The sequence below is a fragment of the Polypterus senegalus genome, chromosome 1, assembly GCF_016835505.1.
Source record: "Polypterus senegalus isolate Bchr_013 chromosome 1, ASM1683550v1, whole genome shotgun sequence".
Classification (NCBI taxonomy): domain Eukaryota; kingdom Metazoa; phylum Chordata; class Cladistia; order Polypteriformes; family Polypteridae; genus Polypterus; species Polypterus senegalus.
Window position 1 is genome coordinate 38,974,954 of NC_053154.1, and position 21,498 is coordinate 38,996,451.

At 37.6% G+C, this 21,498-nt stretch overlaps 1 protein-coding gene across 2 annotated transcripts in view; it reads right to left on the reverse strand.

Annotated features, from left to right (window-relative positions):
* The window catches only part of LOC120525121 (butyrophilin subfamily 1 member A1-like), a 71,895-nt gene that overhangs the window by 35,987 nt on the left and 14,410 nt on the right, over positions 1–21,498 (reverse strand). Inside the window, exons 2-3 of one of the 2 annotated variants that reach the window (XM_039747161.1) lie at positions 14,305–14,436; positions 5,467–5,520 (exon numbers count right to left, since the gene is read on the reverse strand). In XM_039747161.1, the coding sequence (XP_039603095.1) occupies positions 5,467–5,518 (52 nt within the window). In that variant the 5' untranslated portion in view covers positions 5,519–5,520; positions 14,305–14,436. Of the gene's footprint in view, positions 1–5,466; positions 5,521–14,276; positions 14,437–21,498 lie in introns of both variants that reach the window. The other variant, XM_039747151.1, reaches the window with a different exon arrangement.

Genomic DNA, 21,498 nt, shown 5'->3' on the forward strand with positions numbered 1-21,498 from the left:
GATTCAGTCTTTCCCCAGTTCGACACCAAACATACTTCACATCTAAGCCAAGTAAATGAAACTTACTTTCGTCACTGAAATGAACTTTGGAACATTTCTCCTCAGTCTACACAACACATTTCTCACCGAAGGCTAGTCTAGCTTTTTTTTATTCTTGCTGATGAGAGACTTGGACACTACGAAGTGGGCCTTCACTCCCAATTCTCTCAGATAACAATACACTGTATGTTGAGACAAATTCTTGCCATATTCAGCACTGAATCGGCAAGCAATTCCTGCTGCAGTGTTGAACCAAAACCCCCTTGAGAGTCTCTGTATCATCCTGTTTTCTCATGCACTTGTCTTACATTGGTGATCAGACTTTTTTCGGGACTTAAATGACCATTTTTCTTTGTAGAGCTTCAATAATCAAGAAATTACACTCTTGGAACATCTTCTTTTCCAATGGCTGAGAGGGTCATCCCATCAGCCTTCATCTTAACAACCTGACGTTGCTACGTTTCAGTTACACTAGAGCGGCTCACCTTCTTGCAAAATGCATACCAATGTTGACTAATCTGTTTTTGTTGCCTTGTATTTCAAGGTATTCCCAGCCATTACCTAGTGCAACTCGTTATCTAATTTTGATTTCTGACCTTCTTCAGTTATCTTGTTCAAACCTTTTACTTTGTGATGTTGAACAGTTTTCACTGATGAAATTTGATTACAATATATCTGTTCTATTCATGTTGAGATAACATTCAATTTTGGATAAGCAGCAACTTTGTAAATTACAAAAAAAGTAACATGTTCTCTAATTTTAATTGCTAGTGTATATTGCATACTTGTTTGTCATTTATATATACAGTAAATATAATACTACAAATACAATTATAAAATATAAGCATATACAGTGAACAACATCTACTGATGCCACCTCAGCGTGATATCAAGTCTTAATCCAGATGTGTAGTTCCTAGCTGGTGGAATGAGCTGCCCACCTCCATCCAAACTGCTGACTCCCTCAATATATTTAAGAAGCAACTGAAAACCCATCTGTCCAATTGATTGAAGAAAAAAAAACCTTGCTCTGTGATCTTTCATACAGTTGGTTGATTTGTTGATAAATTAAGATTAATTGCTTTATCGATTGTTAACTTATGTCTGTAAATTTTTTATTACATCTTTTCACTTGTGGCAATCAGCTTTTGTTTTTCATGTTCTACTACATTTGCTAAACAAGCAGGCCCTAACCTAACGTTACTCAGTTATGTTTACCTCTTTTGTAAGTCGCTTTGCATAAAAGCATTTGGCAAGCAAATAAATATAATAATATACACTAATACATTATTAGTAATATACACTAATCAATATACAAGTACAATTCTTATATTTTGTTAATTGCCTGGGTGAGAAATTAGGGCGACTTGGAGGGTTTGTAATAAGACAATATCTACTATTACTTTTTGCTTTTTATTATTTGATTGATATGTAAAATAAAGAGTAAAATATAGCAATATGGGACTCCCCCTCACTTCGCTTATCCAATAAGTTGTATATATAGAGCACCATCTTCAGCCTTTTTTACAATAACAAGGAAATAAACATCTTATGCATTTTGTAATTGTGGAGAAAACACATTTGAAAACCACTTTCAAGAAAAATTACCTGCTGTAATTTTGGTCTATATGGTCCAAGCATTGCATTATGCCTTAACTGCATATAAGCAATAACAAGACTGCAAAGTGTTAAACTGATCACTAAACATATGATAACTAAATGTACACCCATAGTAAGACTTCTTGTCAGAAACTGATTTTTAAAACAATCCTGCTAAAAACACTGAACAAACAATTAACTGCCTGGCGTAGAATGCATAATCTTGTCTACCTTAAAATAAAGGCTTTCAGAAAAGTTATAATTTATTTTATATTCAACTAAAAATAAAATACTGTTCGAGATAATGTTCTCTTTCCGTAATTACAAATGCTATACTATTTCCATAACATTTTTCTCTGGCTAGCTGTGTGCGTCTCCTCAGCTGATATTTGTTGGTGATGGTATGGTCAGAGGAGGAGGTGGAATAAAGGACAGACACCTTGGCAAAGACAAGGAGAGAATCATTATGGAACATACTGTACCTATAATCCCATAAAAAGTATCCACCCCCTTGGAAGTTTTCACATTTTATTACCAGCAATCAAAAATAGCTCCCTGGTCTAAATTAATTGCAAATTGAAACACAAATTAATTGATTACATTCATCCATTAATATGACGAACCTAAATCATCAATGGTGCAGCCAGTTGGTTTTAGAATTCCCAGAAGTAGTTCAATGGAGATCCCCTGTCTGAGATTTTAGTGGACTGTAGTCTAAATGTGTTGTGGAAAAAATCTTTCCTCGATTTTCAAAGAAGTCTTTCATGGAACCCAGATGAGAATGCAGAACAATTCTTTATTTGCACATAGATATGCACAAATGTCTCAGTCCAAGGAATGAGCAATTAATTAAACAATCCATTCTCTTTTATACTTTTCTATTACTATTACCTTATCTAATACATCACGTCATCTTACTTTTAATATGAAGAATTCTATCACCTTAACCAATCAACTACACCAGTAATTTTGTATACATTTCACTTCTTCCATTATTCTAAACATCGCTTCATTAATAGGGGTGTCTTACAGGTTTTCATATAGATCTTATCAATGCTTCATAATAGAGGTGTTTGGGCTTTCTCAATAGTTTGTCCTCACTTAAGGGGGTGTTCATTACTCATTTACTTCATTTTAACCTTAGTAATTACATTGGTGTCTCCTCTAAGATAAGGTAGATCTCACATGCTCAAGCATTAAGTCACGTTTAGTTAACCTTTTAGTTACCTTCAGTCTTTTTCATTATTTTTTAATAAAAAAAAATAATAATCACAACTTCATATAAGTATCCACTTGTAATAATGTTTAAAGATCACATATTGTGAGATTTTTGAGACCCTGACAATTCCCCAACCACGTGCGGCGAAACTCTACTAATGCAGGTAGGGACTGCTTGTCCGCCGCCAGTGCAACTGCAAGTTCACAGGCTCACCGCGTAACACATCTGTCAGCCGAAGTTTGATGCAGGGGACATTTTAAAACTGGCCGCTGATCTGGCCAAGTAGTCACTGTCTGCCTTCTTACTTGTCCTGGAAAGTCTGTCAACTCTTTTAATCTGAGAAGGGAGGGAATACAGGATGACATCAGCATCACTGCATGGTTGCTGGGTTTTTTGTGTGTGCTGAAGAGACAGCTCCCATTTGGATAACTAAGACAACTATAAAGCTGATTTTGTCAGAAACCTGGACTCCCCTTCTTTACTCTTATGCAAGTCTGTGACCCACACATCACAATATTAAGTAGAAATTCCATAAATGCACCTTATCTGGGAGGGCCATTTTGTGGTGAGTCAGTATGATGGCCTAACCTACATAATGAAGACAAAACAACACTCTAAGCAACTCCATGAAAAGGTGACTGAAAAGCACAAGTCAAGGGAAGTAGACAAGAAAACAAAGTCACTGAATATCACTTGGCGTCCAGTTAAATTAATCAGTGAAAAATGGAAAGAACATAGCACAGCTGTAAATCTGCTTAGAGCAGGCTGTCCACAAAAACTCACTGGTTGTGTAAGAAGAAGACTAGCGAGAGAAGCCACCAAGAGAACTATGAGGACTCTGAAGTTGTATCCACAATCTTCTCTACTGTAGCTTGTAATAATAGCTGTTGTATGGTTGTTTCACCAGTCACAGGTTCGTGGTAGAGTGGAAAAGAGAAAGCCACTGTTAAAAAAAATGAACATGACATCTCAGATAGACTGTGACAGAAGGTACATCGGAGACTCTAAAGTCTGATAGAAGAATGTTGTGTGGTCTGATGAGACCAAAATTGTGCCTTTTGTCCATCACTGAGTGCCAGGCTTTGCATAAGGTTATTAAAAACACACCATCCCATCATCGATTATTTTGGTGGCTTTATCATGCTTTGGGGAGGCAGTGTAAAAAAAGTTCAAAGCTGACAAGAGTCCTGTGCACACAGACTCAAGCCTGTCAAAACTGCCAAAAGTGCATCTACTAAATAATAACTTGAAGCAGGGTGCGGACAATATGCAGTGAAGTACTTTGTGTTTTATATTTGTAATTAATTTAGACAACTTTCCTGAAATTTGTTTGTACAGTAATCCCTCCTAGATCGCGGTGGTTGCGTTCCAGAACCCCCCGTGATAGATGAAAATCCGCGAAGTAGAAACCATATGTTTGTGTAGTTATTTTTATATATTTTAAGCCCTTATAAACTCTCCCACACTGTTAACATTATTAGAGCCCTCTAGACATGAAATAACACCCTTTAGTCAAAAGTTTAAACTGTGCTCCATGACAAGACAGAGATGACAGTTCTTTCTCACAATTAAAAGAATGCAAATAGATCTTCTTCTCTTCAGGAGCAGAGAATTTCAGAGAGAGAGAGAGTGCTTGCAAAGAAAACCAAACAATCAAAAAATCAATACGTGTGCTTTTAAGTTTGCCACGGCATTTTTTAGATGAGCATCAGTATCTTCTAAGCAAACAGCCTCTGTGCAAACAGCCCCTCTGCTCACATCTCCTCCGTCTGGCGCAGAGAACGTCAGAATGAGAGAGAGAGAGAGAGAGAGAGCGAGATTAAAGCAAACCATCAAAAAATCAATAAGTGTGCTTTTGGAAGCACCGCGATAAAGCGGCATTTCTTAGAGGTGCGTCCATATCCACTAGGCAAACAGCTTCTGTGCAAACAGCACCTCTGCTCACAGCCCCTCCGTCAGGCGCAGAGAATGTCAGAGAGGTTGAGAGAGAGGCAGAGACAAGCAAACAATCGAGCACCGCACGGGAAGCATATCTTATAGCATTGAGGAGTTTTAGTTAATATGTAATACATGCTCTGATTGGGTAGCTTCTAAGCCATCCACCAATAGCGTCCCTTGTATGAAATCAACAGGGCAAACAAATTGAGGAAGCGTGTAGCATAAATTAAAAGACCCATTGTCCAGAAATCCGAACCAGCGAAAAATCCGTGATATATATTTAGATGTGCTTACATTTAAAATCCGCGATAGAGTGAAGCCGCGAAAGTCGAAGCGCGATATAGCGAGAGATTACTGTACTTTGACATTAAAAGAGCCTTTTTCTGTTGGCTAGTGTCAATAAAGACAAATTAAATCCACTGTAATTCAATATCATACAACAAAAAAATTAATAACTTCCAAGGGGGTGAATACTTATTATAGACACTGTTTACAGTACATCTTTAAGCCTGACCAAAAGACATTTTATTTCCAGAGGCCATTTAGTCTTCTGCTGGTGTATCATAATAACTGATGGTATTATACTCTTCAAGTTTATCTCTAAAAGTCCAGTCCTACTAAAATGGTACTCATTTGATTCTAAATTGCTTAAAGATCAAATGAAGTGTTACCCTTTTCAGGACAGTTGCCATGTTCTTCATTATGCTTCATGCTATCTTCCATCTCTGTAAAATAAAACAATCTTTATTTAGCTGAACAAATCTATAAGTTTTTGCATGTTTTAAACAGCACACCCTCATAAACTCTTAGTTCCTCTGATTCATAAATTTTTGATACCTCATTTAGCAAATATTGGAACCATTGTGCAATGGAGCAGGTTACCTCCATGTTCCTTGTTGCGTATGGGAGCCTCTTGAACCCAGCCCATCAATGGCTATGTACAGAGATAAGCAAGGCAAATGAGGACACACACATACAGCAAGGGGTAGATAAGCCAAGCAAATGAGGACACACACATACAGCACGGGGTAGATAAGCCAGGCAAATGAGGACACACACGTACAGCAAGGGGTAGGTACAAAAAAACGTTCAGTGCTTTTATTTAAAATCCATACAAGCAAACCATGTTCAATTGTACAGTGATTCAAATGCTTCATAAATAAATAAATAATCTGAAAAAATTAAGTGGCCATAGAGGTTAAAAAGTTCAATAAACAATGCAGAAACAATCCATAAAACGGAGGTTAAAAAAATAGTAGTTCCTATAAAAAATGTGAGCCCCAATGCTTCCTTCCAAAACCCAACATAACCCCGGCTTATCCTCTACAGATTCTGCAGCACAAGGAGACGTCCTACCGAAAGGTCCCCACTGTCAGGCCTTAGGCACCGCCACACACACCATCTTCCACCACCAATCCTTTGGTGTCCACAGCAGACACCAAATAACGGGCCACTATGACTCTTCTGTATTGATCAATAGGAACAACTCTCTTCAGCTCCAGGCTCCTCGTACTAAGGCTCATCCCCATCCAGCTGCCTGGCTCTCTTCTCCTGCTTCTGCCTTTAGCTCGCTCTCTCTCTCTCTTTTCTTTCATTTCATCCTCCATTCTCTGCTTGCTATCATCCTTTCTTTCTTTGTCATTACTTTTTCAATCATCATCGCCCTATCTGCCATGCAGGCTCCTCTTTATATAACCTGACTGGGTGCAGGTGCAATGCCTTGCTACCTCAGAGGCATGAGTCCTGATGCTCACTGATTTGCTCACCTTGCGCGACTGCTTGGTCAGCCAAGGGCTGCCATCAGCACTGGAGCAAAGCATGCTGATACACAACTGCGCCCAGTTCAAGCCTGCACACCTTTGGGTTGCAATTATTTATTTAAAACAATCTTCTACCCCAGATCAGTTATCATCAATTATTAAAAATATCCTTAAAAAATAAAAACATTATTGTCACTGAAAACATTTTATCATTCTATGTAAATTGAACATGTTATTATTATCATTTGAATATTTTGGAAGGTTCTGGACATCAGGGTATGTCCTTATTTAGTTACTTTTATAAAGAATGGTCTCTATGCCATTTTAACAGCTATTATTGTTCTACATTTTACTGTGACACTGTTTCATTTATGCATGGTCACCGCCATTTTCACTACTTATTGCTAGAATGCAGGTCCTGGTTGCTAGGTCACACCCCCTGGAAGTAGCATCATCACTTTAAAAGCTGGCACCACAAAGAAGGTGGGCTTTACCTGTGCTGTGACCCAGCTGAATTACAAGCTTTTCAGTCTGGCTATTGTAAGATTTATTTTTTCTCTGCTTTTTTCCACCATGGCAGAACAGAATTTCAGATCCTTGTTATTAGGATCACAAGATCAACAAGATCTCTTTATTATAAAAAAAAAATCCTGGTGAGAAACACAAGGGCGTCGAGACGTGATCTTCACATTAAGATCATGGAAGACATTTAAAAGAAACCGCAAGATGAAAGAGATTGGCCACAGAGCATCTTGTGGGGACCTTAAACATGAGACTTTGTGCCAAGAGATTGACCCAGGACCGTGTCACGATGATGTGGAACATGAGATTCTTGCAAGACATGCCCTACTTACAATCAATATCAAATAAGCCAAGAGGTAGCAAAACATTCACTTGCCTTAAGGATTTGAGCACACACAGATCCAGGGCTCTCAGCGCATATATAAAGTGTATAAGGACAGTACCTTAAAAATGAAACGTCGACGTCTAAGCATAGAAGAAAGCAGCGTAGAGAAAAGAGAATCAAAGGCATTGGGGAGAAAAAAAGAGCAAAAAAGAAAAAGAACAATCTAGGTGCAAATTCAGAAAATAAGGAAAGTAATTATCAGCCCGGAACAAGTGGAACTGAAAAAAAAAACACGTCCAATCCGGCTCAGATTTAAAAGACAGAGTAAAAGACAAAGGAGAACTTCATAAAGACGTTCACAAATGTTGGCGCTAAACACATGCAGAGCAGGTTAGAGATTATGAAAGCAGTAGAATTCAAAAGGCTCAAAAAAAATTTAAAAAAAGCTGGCGCTATACACATGTGGAGAAAGTTAAAGGATATGAAAGTAGGAAAATTAGAAAATATAAAAAAAAGAAAGTAAAGATCGCAGTAGCGCAAACAAACATCATTTAACTATGCACCAGTCTAACTTTGGTTTTGCACAATAATCACTGCACTATTGCACCATAACACTTAATTCTACTTTATTTACATAATTTTACTTATTTATTATGTTCTACTATACAGTTACCTTTTAATCTATGACTTTTTGTTAATCTAACTGAGATTCTTCTAATTTTGCACAGTTTTTGATAAGCAGATCAAGATGCATTTCACTGCGTGTTGTCCTGTATAACTATGCATGTGACAAATAAAGAATCTTGAGTATTTCAAAAACGGAGTTTACCGTATATGCTTTATTGGTTACTTTGTAAAAATGATTAACTGCTGATGATGTCGATCATTTTGTCTGTGCTGAAATTCCAGACAGAGAAACCTATGCTGAATTATGGTACAAAGTCATGAAACACATATCTCACTGACCTCATTTAAAAGATTCAGCATATTGGGACTCGCAGGATTACAGATATTATTTTTACATACAGTGCATCCAGAAAGTATTCACAGTGCATCACTTTTTCCACATTTTGTGTTACAGCCTTATTCCTTATCCAAAATGGATGAAATTAATTTTTTTCCTCAGAATTCTACACACAACACCCCATAATGACAACATGAAAAAAAGTTTACTTGAGTTTTTGCAAATTTATTAAAAATAAAAAAATTGAGAAAGCACATGTCCATAAGTATTCACAGCCTTTGCCATGAAGCTCCAAATTTAGGTAAGGTGTTTCCTGTTTCCCTTGATCATCCTTGAGATGTTTCTGCAGCTTAATTGGAGTCCACCTGCGGTAAATTCAGTTGATTGGACATGATTTGGAAAGGCACACACCTGTCTATATAAGGTCCCACAGTTGACAGTTCATGTCAGATCACAAACCAAGCATGAAGTCAAAGGAATTGTCTGTAGACCTCCGAGACAGGATTGTCTCGAGGCACAAATCTAGAGAAGGTTACAGAAAAATTTCTGCTGCTTTGAAGGTCCCAATGAGCACAGTGGCCTCCATCATCCATAAGTGGAACAAGTTCGAAATCACCAGGACTCTTCCTAGAGCTGGCCGGCCATCTAAACTGAGCGATCGGGGGGAGAAGGGCCTTAGTAAGGAAGGTGACCAAGAACCCGATGGTCACTCTGTCAGAGCTCCAGAGGTCCTCTGTGGAGAGAGGAGAACCTTCTAGGACGACAACCATCTCTGCAGCAATCCACCAATCAGGCCTGTATGGTAGAGTGGCCAGACGGAAGCCACTCCTTAGTAAAAGGCACATGGCAGCCTGCCTGGAGTTTGCCAAAAGGCACCTTAAGAACTCTCAGACCATGAGAAACAAAATCCTCTGGTCTGATGAGAGAAAGATTGAACTCTTTGGTGTGAATCCCAGGCATCACGTTTGGTGGAAACCAGGCACCGCTCATCACCAGGCCAATACCATCCCTAGAGTAAAACATGGTGGTGGCAGCATCATGCTGTGGGGATGTTTTTCAGCTGCAGGAACTGGGAGACTAGTCAGGATAAAGGGAATGATGATTGCAGCAATGTACAGAGACATCCTGGATGAAAACCTGCTCCAGAGCACTCTTGATCTCAGACTGGGGCAATGGTTCATCTTTCAGAAGGACAACGACCCTAAGCACACAGCCAAGATATCAAAGGAGTGGCTTCAGGACAATTTTGTGAATGTCCTTGAGTGGCCCAGCCAGAGCCCAGACTTGAATCCGATTGAACATCTCTGGAGAGATCTTAAAATGGCTGTGCACCAATGCTTCCCGTCCAACCTGATAGAGCTTGAAAGGTGCTGCAAAGAGGAATGGGCGAAACTGGCCAAGGATAGGTGTGCCAAGCTTGTGGCATCATATTCAAAAAGACTTGAGGCTGTAATTGCTGCCAAAGGTGCATCGACAAAGTATTGAGCAAAGGCTGTGAATACTTATGTACATATGAGTTCTCAGTTTTTTTTATTTTTTAATAAATTTACAAAAACCTCAAGTAAACTTTTTTCATGTTGTCATTATGGGGTGTTGTGTGTAGAATTCTGAGGAAAAAAATTAATTTAATCCATTTTGGAATAAGGCTGTAACATAACAAAATGTGGAAAAAGTGATGAGCTGTGAATAATTTCTGGATGCACTGTAAGTTCTGAAATAAAAGTGAAACTAATGAAATAGCAACAATTCAAAGAAAAAATATCTTAAAAGTATGCATCCCGAAAATCAAACACGGGGGAACGCGAGCGAAGCGAGCAGGGGCAAAGCCCCCTAGTTTTATTAAAATAATCTAAAAACACTAAAGAATAACAAAAGATAAAAAAATAAAGCTAAGGAAGTTAAACTCTTCTGTATTATTTAACATAGAAGATAAGTATTATGGAGCAAGATAGAAGTGTTAAATAGAGGTGCTGTTTATATTGTAGTAATACTGGCTAATTGTCTTAAGAAAGAAAATGAAATACCAGTAATTACTCCTGTCTAGGTGTTGCTGAAAATGTTATTAACTCTCAATTAATAAATTAATTACATCTCCCTTTCATTCCTTTAAAAATCAAACTCAGTGTTGTGGAAGTAGACGGCAATCCTCTATGTAAAGGGGTTTTTGAGCATGCCACTACTCCCTTGTTAAGATGCAGGCTCTCCCCTCAGCAACGTCTTTCATTTTTATTATGGAAAGTCCCCATTCCTTTTTTTAATTTGAGAAATCCCTTGTTGTTGACATATAATCCAACTGTAGCCTAGAAACAGAAAGATATAGCTTGATGGAGTCCCTTTTGTAAATCAATTTTTTTTTTGTTCCTGTTAATGCTCCACCCATTCTTGTATTTATAGTAAATGTGCTGCCCTCTTGTTATAAGGATTTCCATAATGATTTTAACAAACAAAAGTCTTGACTTTACACCTCATCATCAATATGATTATGCTACTGAATTACTGCTGCGACTCAAGCAATGAATGAGCATGTTACTGAAAACTTGTTGAAAAGAAGGATGGAGGGCTTTATCCACATATCCATCAGAGCTAAATAAAATCATGGTAAAGAACAGTTAACTTCTGCCATTAATATCATCAGCATTACTCAGACAATTTAAAGGGTTCTACTGCTTTCACAAAACTTACTTATGAAGTGCTTACATTTATAATAATACAGATTAAGAAGAGATGAATGGAAGACGGCATTTAATTTGACCGCATTCTGAAGATATTCCATATGAATAAGCTAATGGCCAGTAGTTTTTCAAGGTGTTGTTGATTAATTGTTTAGATTTGGTAGTCATTTCTTTACAGGTGTAAGGATACAATGTACTGATTTTTTTTTTCAATAGTCTGAACAATTATGTTATAAAAACATCTTAGAAAAGTTCTTACCTGCTGTAGGCAGAACAAACTGTGTGAAGCTTGACAAATATGAAGACTGGGATATGACATATAATGTAATGGCATAAGAATGGGCAAGGCTAATGTTTTAGCAATTTAACGTGGAAGCTTCCTGACACTGTAAAACAGCTTCAGAAATCTAGATTTTGATAATTATTATCACTGTTCCTTTATGACAAATTTCGGTACTATACTTCCTCCAAAAACTTTGTTAACCAAAAAGTTACAAAAAAAGTTTGTCCTACTGAAACCCAGGAATATTTTGATTTATTAAAACAATTATTCACAAATGCACCAATAATTTGTCACCCATATCTAAAAAAAAAAAACAAAACAGTATAATGGAACCGAACACATTCGGCATTGGAGAAGGGATATCTGGTCTGGGTTACTGGATTACAGAATCTCCCACTCAGGAGTGCTCCCTTTTTTACAGATGCTCATTGGGCTTCTAACTATAAAGGTGCCCTGTTATATAGCAGCATCAGCCTCACTACGCTATTAGACATATATATATATATATATAAATATATATTGTGAACTTTGACCCGGACACAGACAGACGGACATCATATTGTCACCACACACTGTTTATTTACAGCTATTATGTACAATAATTACGTGCACCACAAACCCCAGTGCCTCTTGCACCGATTCTTCAGTTGTCCAGGCTCACAGTCCTTTGTGCCTTTCCTTCCTGGCCGCCTCCAGTCCTCACTCCAGCTCTGTCCACTACCGCCCGACATCCACTGCTGACTGGAGGGAGGCGGCCCCTTTTACAGGAACCCAGATGGGCTTCAGCTGCTTCCCGGCAATCAGTCCTAGCCACACCCCAGTGTGGCGGAAGTGCCGGCTGCGCACCTGGAAGCCATCCAGGTGTCCCCTGTCGTCTTCCCCCCAGCACTTCCTGGGATATTCCGGCATCGGGGTGCCGTCTGGCGGTGGCCACGGGTCCCTACAGGGCTGGGCTTCCAAGCCCTGTACCCGAGGCCCCCAACCTAACCAGGACGGACGCCCCCTCGCGGTCTGGAGGAGGCACAAGCCTATATATATATATATATATTGTAGCAGATGGGGGCGCTAGTACTCCCTTGAACCCTCAGGTACCATGCCAGACACCAGATAAAAGTGCTACAATTCTTTGTTTTATTATAATAATTATGTGCACCAAGCACCCTCCACTCCACACTATTCATTAACCAATACAATAACCAATCCTCCGACTCCCAGACGCGTTGCCCTCCCACCACCCACTTCAGCTCACCGTCTGGGAGCTCCTTCAGTCCTTTTATATTCCCTGACACGGAAGTGTTCCCAATCCCCAGTCCATGTGATCTTGTATCACTTCCGGGTCAGGTAAAAAGTACTTTTCTTCACCCCGGAAGCCCGTCGCTCTTCCTGTGACGAACTTCCGGGTCATAGTGCACAAATGAGTCCACTGGTCCCCCGACAGCGACTCCCAGTGGTCTCCAAGGTATCCAGCAGGGCTGTGTATAAAAACTACATAGTCCATGAGGCCCTGCAGGAAGTCGGGGCCCGTCCATGCTCTCGGGAGAGCTCCTCCTGGCGGCCTGGGGGTGAGGGCCGAAATATGAAGCCAGCCATCCACTACTATATATATATATATATATATATGGAGCAGTCAACTCTAATAATGCTCAACCACAGCCACTAAATGTAGCTTGCAAGCACCTAATTTCTCATTATGAAACACCTGTGTGCAGCAAATGGTGCTGCGCAACAATGACGTCTTGCTAATAACACAGAGGAAGAAATGCTGAAATGAAGCAAATGCCACGGCTCAACAAAATGCAAGTAAAACACCTTAGCAATGGAGGGCTGGGCTTGAAGTTTTCACTAAAAACATTGTCTATCTGGAGGTATTTTCTCGCAACAAATATTAATAGGACTCATACGCCAGAGATACATCTAAGATACAGTATCGCCAATGAGTTCTTACGAAAGTCAGTGAAGCAACAAACACAGGTGGGTCCACATCCTCTACACTGGGTAATTCTTAAGAGTTAGCTGACGCCTCTCCAATTTCACGAATATAGTAATACTGCTAGGGAGTCTTTGCATTATTTTTTTATCACTAAGACCACACGCAGCTAGTATATAAATACAGTATATATAAGATGCATTAAAATATATAGTGTATGTTATATGTGTTGAATTCAATGCATGATAATGTATGTATAATATTAAATATGTTGCATTGAATATATGATATTATATTCATTGTGTTTTTTTGTATTTGATTGGTATTGTAGCAGTGTCACCAGTGTGAGGGAGACATGTAAGTAAGGATTTCATTGTACTAGGTACAAAAAAATAAAACGTTTAACCTGAAGATGAATTTGAAAACTGTTACGGCTGGCAAAGCTACAAAGCACCTTTACTTTATAGAATATAAAAATAAATTCTAAAGATTATCACAAAATGAAGTGATGGGATGCTGGAGACCCCTATCTGTAAGATAACCAACTCTTTCTCTCTATGTGGTAATTTCAGAGAGCAAGTAAAAAAGAATGTCTGCCGGGGAGTGCCATCAATTCAATGAACTCAGATGTTGAATGTCTACAGTTAAGTCATATTTATTTCTCTTATTTCCTGTTGAGAGTTTTTTTTCATAAGTGTAGAGAAAAGATCTATATCTATATATACCACTATATCAGTAGTAGCAGATTTTTAAATGTAGCATCAAACAATAAACCATTGTAAACTAATCTTAAAATCATACCGAAAATTGTAAAGAAAATATGAGCTCTTGCAAATGATATTAGAAACTGAACAGTTGAACTACAGTCAAACCGGAAAGACTAGACTACAGTGTTATGAAAATTCTCAGTAACAGCCCTCATTCCAAGAGAAAATTTATTTTATGAATCTTTGGCAATACAAAAAGCTACAATAAATTAAAAAAAAATAATAATAATAATAAATATATATATATACACACAGAAATACCTTAAAATTCTATAAATTCTATGTTCACCTCAGCCCCGGATTTCATTCCAAAAATACAAAGCAGGTGTGCAGGAGATCCGGAAAGAAAATCTATTCAGCTATTCAGGCTAAAGAATCTTGCAAATCCAGATGTCAGTGTTGCTCTTAAGGGAGATGTCCTCTGTTTAAAAAAAAAAAAAAGGAATGAATACATACAAAAACTTATGCTTCCGCAACAGACACGATTGGTGTGAATAGAGTAACAAAAGAAACAAAATCAAAAAATATGTTTATGTTCAGCTGTTCCAACACTAGGGCCCACATTGCAGTTGTCAATGTGATATTGTCCAGGAGTGCTCAAGGGACCAAGTAATTATAAATAAAAAAACCCTTAATACATATTTTCAAGCGCATGCTGGACTGGAAGCTAGCAAATGTTACTCCACTGTGTAAAAAAATGTGATCAGGCTAACTGCAACAAAAATAAAGTAGTAAGCTTTATGTGTATTACAAAAACAAACCGCAACCATTAAGGGATTATCTTATTATCACTATTAATTTACTAGATGCCTTTATCCAAGGTGACTTACAAAGCAAGTTATAACACAGGCAGGAATTAGAGGGTGCAAAGACAACTGAGAATATCCATCCATCCATCCATTTTCCAACCCGCTGAATCCGAACACAGGGTCACGGGGGTCTGCTGGAGCCAATCCCAGCCAACACAGGGCACAAGGCAGGAACCAATCCTGGGCAGGGTGCCAACCCACCGCAGGACACACACAAACACACCAATTTAGTATCGCCAATCCAACCTAACCTGCATGTCTTTGGACTCGTGGGAGGAAACCGGAGCACCCAGAGGAAACCCAAGCAGACACGGGGAGAACATGCAAACTCCATGCAGGGAGGACCTGGGAAGCGAACCCGGGTCTCCTAACTGAGAGGCAGCAGCGCTACCACTGCGCCACCGTGCCACCCACAACAGAGAATAAGGTTTATAAAAAAAAAAAAGAAAAAAAAAGGGAGTAGTCGTACCACGTATCGCTAGACTAAAACAAAAATTAGTATTGTAAACTCTCTGTAGCTATCCCTGAAGTACAAAAACCGAGCATATTTATTGAGAAGGTGCATTTCCAAAAGACACCTAAACATGAGTAAACTGGATGCAGATCGAATAGCCAAAGAGAGATCATCTTCACAGCTTTGGTGCAAGAATAGAGACGCATTGTCCAGTCTTGACAAGTCTGGTAATAGAAGGGACAGTCACCAGACAGACTTCATGAAGAGGAGGACTTCGTGATGGAGAGGATTCTGTTTCAATAATATGCTAGAATTTAATTTAAAAGTAACAAAAGCGTTCCTTCCGAGTGGTGCATTCAATAATCAGTATATAGATTTTAAGCTTTTGGTAAGGTATCATATGAAAACATAAGCATCCACATACTGTATCAAAGGCATTAAGACTCATACAGAGAAAGCAAAGGTATACATGATTCAATTACATCTTTCTAAAGTAGGTGATGTTCAAAGTGGGAGGAGTGCTGAGAGAAATAATCTTTTTAATTTTTACAAATGATCTATAAGAACGTAACCAGAAGTACAGTTTAGTTTACATGAGACTAAACTAGGCAGCCTGTCAAGTAGCCTAGAAAACCATAACAGGCTGGTGTGGATGGAATTCAGACTCAAGCACATTTTAACATAAATAGCTTTACAATAAAAAGTAAACATATTTGATATGTTTACAAAATCCTAAAAAGTACACCATATAAAGGGGACTTAACGGTGAAAGTGAAATCACAACTGTAAACATTCAGATTGTGTACAGAAACAACTTAGATGACTAAAGGGATGTTACATTGAAAAGCACTTTGCATTGATTACAAGTCAAAAGATTGTTATCCTCAGGGAATATAACTTATGTCTGAGGCCTCATCGGAGTTATTAGGTTCAGTTGTTGTCTCTAAATTACATTCAATATAACATCATGTCAGAAAGTTGACAAATTAGCTATTAACCCTATTTCAGCACTGCTAGGCTTAAACTGCTTGTAAACACATGTTGTATATAGAAAAACTAACAAGTTGAGACTTTTATGTTTAAACAAACACAGATTAAGAGGTGACATGATACTAGTAATTTGGAAATAAGAATGAAATTAGCATGATAAATGAATGCCATTATTTCAAAGTAATTTCATCAGATAGAACACAAGAACACAAATTGAAGCGTGTTATAGATAAAATTCATTAGATAGTTTGTTTTTTTTCCCACAAAGAGAACCAACAGATACACTGAATAATATACCACACAGTAAGGCAGTGAATTTTTATAACCTTCAAAATTAAAATCAATGGCATTTTATATAAGGAAGATAAATTGGGACTGGGGAGTTATGTTGGATTGAATATCCTACAGTTACCAACATTTTCTTATTACTTGAGTAAGGCAAACTTAAAGAAGTGAGCTGGAAAATAGTATGCACATAACTGCTCTTTCCACTATATTAAATTGTTCTAGAATATCTAAGCAAACCACAGCAACAAATTAACATCTTGAAAATGAAAGAGAAAAATTGTACTTTTTAGTAACTATTCACGTTAGTAAAGAAAAAGTCAAAGAAATAACATGAAAGCTACTAATTTTTGTTAACTTTGTATTTTTGACTAGATGTCAAATCAATTCTTGAATTTGTAATAAATATGAACTTAAACTTGTAAATACAAAAATAGAATTAAAACTTTATTTTTGCTTTTGTCTTTTATCATTCTAGTAGCTGTTCTAGCCAGCTCCATGCAGACGACTTACGAAATGTACGTTACGTGCATAAAATAAATAAAAAACAAAACTTATGACCTCCTAATTGTGGCAGAAAGGTTGGTATGTTTTAGTATTAAAGAGCATTTAGTATTTCTCAACTTATTAATCCCTTTTCTTCTAAAGGGTCAAGACTGCGAAATTAAGTATACAGTACGTTTAAGAGAAACAGAAGTAAGTTTCTAGCAAATGATTCGTAAAAGGGTAATACTTATTTATATATGGTTGTTTCAGGGTGGCAATCAGGTGGGGTTTAAGGTGTGTTCAAGTACACACATTTAGCATATGTACAAAACATTGGCTTTGGCCTACAACAAGTTATTTTATAAATTTTCAATTAACCTAATAGTAAACACACTTCCAGAGTCTTTGAGGCACTCGTTGTCACCTCCAACTAGTAATTATGTACGGTTTAAAAATGCCCTTTTGAATATTCATGACCTAATCATGACCATATAACTTCGGGCCATGTTCTGGAATGATCTCTTTACTTTCAAACCATGCGAGAACATGGAAAACTAAACTTGTGTTTGCTTCAGTTTTCTCCCACAGTCCAAACACATGCAATTAGATGAGAACCCTAAATCCAAAGAGGACTGTTTCATTTATGTTAGGTAGAATGCCCAGAGGGGACTGGGCGGTCTCATGGTCTGGAATCCCTACAGATTTTATTTTTTCTCCAGCCGTCTGGAGTTTTTTTTTCTTTTTTCTGTCCCCCCTGGCCATTGAACCTTACTCTTATTCGATGTTAATGTTGATTTATTTTGTTTTATAATTGTGTCTTTCATTTTTCTATTCTTTAATATGTAAAGCACTTTGAGCTACTGTTTGTATGAAAATGTGCTATATAAATAAATGTTGTTGTTGTTGTTGTTGTTATTTATCCCCTGATGTGTTTTCATCTTGCGATGGGCTAACTCCCTGTCCAGGTGTTATTCCTGCCTATGCTCGTTTCTTGTTAGGATAGGCTCCAGCTGCTCGCTGGTCCGAATAAGCAGGTTTAGATGAATGATGGATCAATAAATACTATAATCTGTCCTGCCCACTCAACTCTTACTTGTATGCCACCAATCCACAAAGAAATACTATGTGCAATTTCAATTACAGGTTAGTTCACAGCTTCAGATTTAGCTTGAGAGAGGTTGTTTCAACTTGAATATGTTGAATTTCCCCTTGGGATTAATAAAGTATCCATCTATCTATACAGCATTTTCCTCTTTAACACACCCAAATATGTTCCTATCAGCAAAAAAAGATCCTCAGTAGCCAGTAAAAGCAATTGAAATAGTCGAGAGCATAGCTATGGTTTATGCCTGCCTGTACAAACAGCGGCATGTCGCCAACATGAGCAAAACTCCATCACACATTACACATCCCCTGCAGCAAAATATTAAAAAAAAATGTGATAGCAGTCTCTTTGATGAAGCAAATAAATAGCACAAAATCTTCCAAGTCAGTTAACTAAGTCATGCCCAAATATTAGATTACAGTATGTGCAATTTTTCTAACTTCTTTTTTCTAACATTCTAACGAATGACTAATGACTCTACCACCACTGACGTCATCTCCGGTGTCCACCCCTCCCTACCATCTTCCTTCATAAACCAGAAAAATCAGTTACCTACTTCTGTTCTCTCTGGACTTGTGTCTGTAAAAGCATCACTGCAAATAATTAAGTGTTTTATCTACTCAAAACAGCCATTATACATGGTTACCAAAGTGATACCCAAACTCTGTATCTGTGTTTTTTGTGCCACTTTACACCAGTTTCAGTAGTTGCTACATATAGCATTTTTTACAGTGAATGTCATCAACAATTTCTTCTTAATTTTGTTCTTATAAAGACCTCTTTGCTTAGTACAGGCTTAAACAGCATACACAAATCTATATAAAAATACAATATCAGTAATGTACAAATCCTTACAACATTTTTAGCAGTGCCCGTTTTTTAAGACAGTGTGTTAAAGCGCCGACACAGAGGGAAGCCTGTCTAGATTTAGTACTTTGTAATAATCAGGACAGAATTGAGGGTGAAAAGGGGATTAAACCACTAGGGTAACGTGATCGTAACATAATACAACTCTCAGTGTTTTGGAAGAGTGCACATACAAAGAATAAAACTGTAACTTTGGTGGGGCAAATATTTAACAGATGCAACAAAGTCTGAGGGGGATAAACTGGGATAAACTTTTAAGTGTGGAGTCAGTTGAGCAGTGGAACAGGATTAAAAACATATTACATATAATGCAGGACAGGTACATACCTAAATTTGGAATAAGCAAGAAATTAAAAACTCTGCAGTGGGTTAATAAAGAGTTGAAAAAAAAAGCTGCAATGGAAAAAAAAACAAAAAAAAAACAGCTGCATAAGGCATGCAAGGCTAATAACTCCAGTGTGAATCATAGGGATTATGAGAGCATGAAGGCAACCATTAAGAAGGGTATTAGGGAAGATACATGGCAGTTAGAGAGGAATATAGCAGATAAGGCGAAAGGTGACCCAAAGAGATTGTTTCAATACTTTACTAGTAAAAGAATAGTCAAGTAGGAGGTGAAGTGTATTAGGAATAGTAAAGGGGAATAAAAAGACACAAAGCAGATGCTCTAAACTTGCATGTTTCTTAAGTCTTCATATGTGAGGAAGGAATAAAATGCACAACTAAGAAGATACTGAGTGATTTGGAAATTGTAGAGGGAGAAGTGCTTGCCATCATCATATATTCTTCTCTGTATTTGAGTTGCTTATGAAAACAATCTGAAACATACAAGCAAGTCAACATCTAAAGAATATTTTAGAGCTATTTAAGGTTCAGACTTTAACCTCATTGAGATATTGTGGCAGTAACTGAAAGTAGCACTTCAAGCTTGGAAATTAACAGATTTCATTGAACTTGTTCAGTGCTGCAAAAAGGAATGGTCCAAATTCCTGCAAATTGATGGTAGATGCTTGCAAAAAATATAAAGGAAACTCCTGCAGCTATTGTTACTGAAAGTACCATAATTTACAGTTTACAGAAGAATTTATATTTCAAACAAAACATTTGACATTGTACAACATTATTCAGTAGATAAAAAAGCTCACTAAGGATCCTTTTTATCTAATATTTGATATTGGTAATAAGATCAAATTCACTGCTAATGATATGCAATAATACAAAAATCAAGAAGAAGCCATATGCCTTATCACTAAACATAAGTATAATTTGATATAGTTTAAACCATTGTTACAGGGATTTTGTCAATCACAATATTCACTTAAATTTAGAAAATGTGGCTTAGTCACATTTCTATAATATTAAAACTCTGGTTAGTCCTGGGTACTTCTTGTCCAGATGTGATTGATCTTAAAAAGAAAACATTAGTAGTTTCACGATGCGTTGCTAGTGAGTTGTTTGGCATTTTGAGTAACCAGGTTGACAAGTTACTTGTGCCCCAAGATGTACAAATCTTCAATTCCAAATTGAAGATGTAGGAAGAAGAGGGAAGCTGGTGATACATGCTTTAAGGGGGTGTTTCCTATCATTCTAGGCTAATCATAAAATTATTTTTGATTAAAAGAAAATCAGGGAAAATAATGAGACTGTCTACTTTGAAAATGACATGGCAAGAAATAAGAGGTTCAAGGTTTGTATTTACTCGTGTTTATATAAGAAAACATATTTGATTTCTCAGTTCTATCCCATAACAAACAAAAATTAAAACAACAAAGAGACAAACAGGTTACACAAAAATTCTGAAATATCTACATTTTTAAACACAGTACTTTGCTAAATACCATACTTATAACAGTTTGACAGTAAGTTTTTAACTAAAACAGCTATGCGATACATAATCTATACTAATAAAAGGCAAAGCCCTCACTGACTCACTCACTCACTCACTGACTGACTGACTGACTCACTGACTCATCACTAATTCTCCAACTTCCCGTGTAGGTAGAAGGCTGAAATTTGGCAGGCTCATTCCTCACAGCTTACTTACAAAAGTTGGGCAGGTTTCATTTTGAAATTCTACGCATAATGGTCATAACTGGAAGCTATTTTTCTCCATTTACTGTAATGGAGTTGAGCTGGATAGCCGTGGGGGCGGAGTTTCGTGTGACATCATCAAGCCTCCCACGTAATCACGTGAACTGACTGTCAACGCAGTATGTAGAAAACCAGGAACAGCTCCAAAAAGCGCTGAAGAAAACATGCATTATATAATTGAGAAGGCAGCGAAACAATAAGAAGCGAGCGAGAGACATATACAACCATATTCATGAGTGCTGCTACTTCGGAAACAAAGCACGGTGTAAACCAAAAGTTTAAATTAAGTTCATAGACAGGCTGCTGTTGGCGTTTGTAATTTAGTGCCTGCCCATATAAGGCCATCCGTCAGCAGCAATCCAATAGAAACACTGCCGCTAAATATTCACGGGTGAA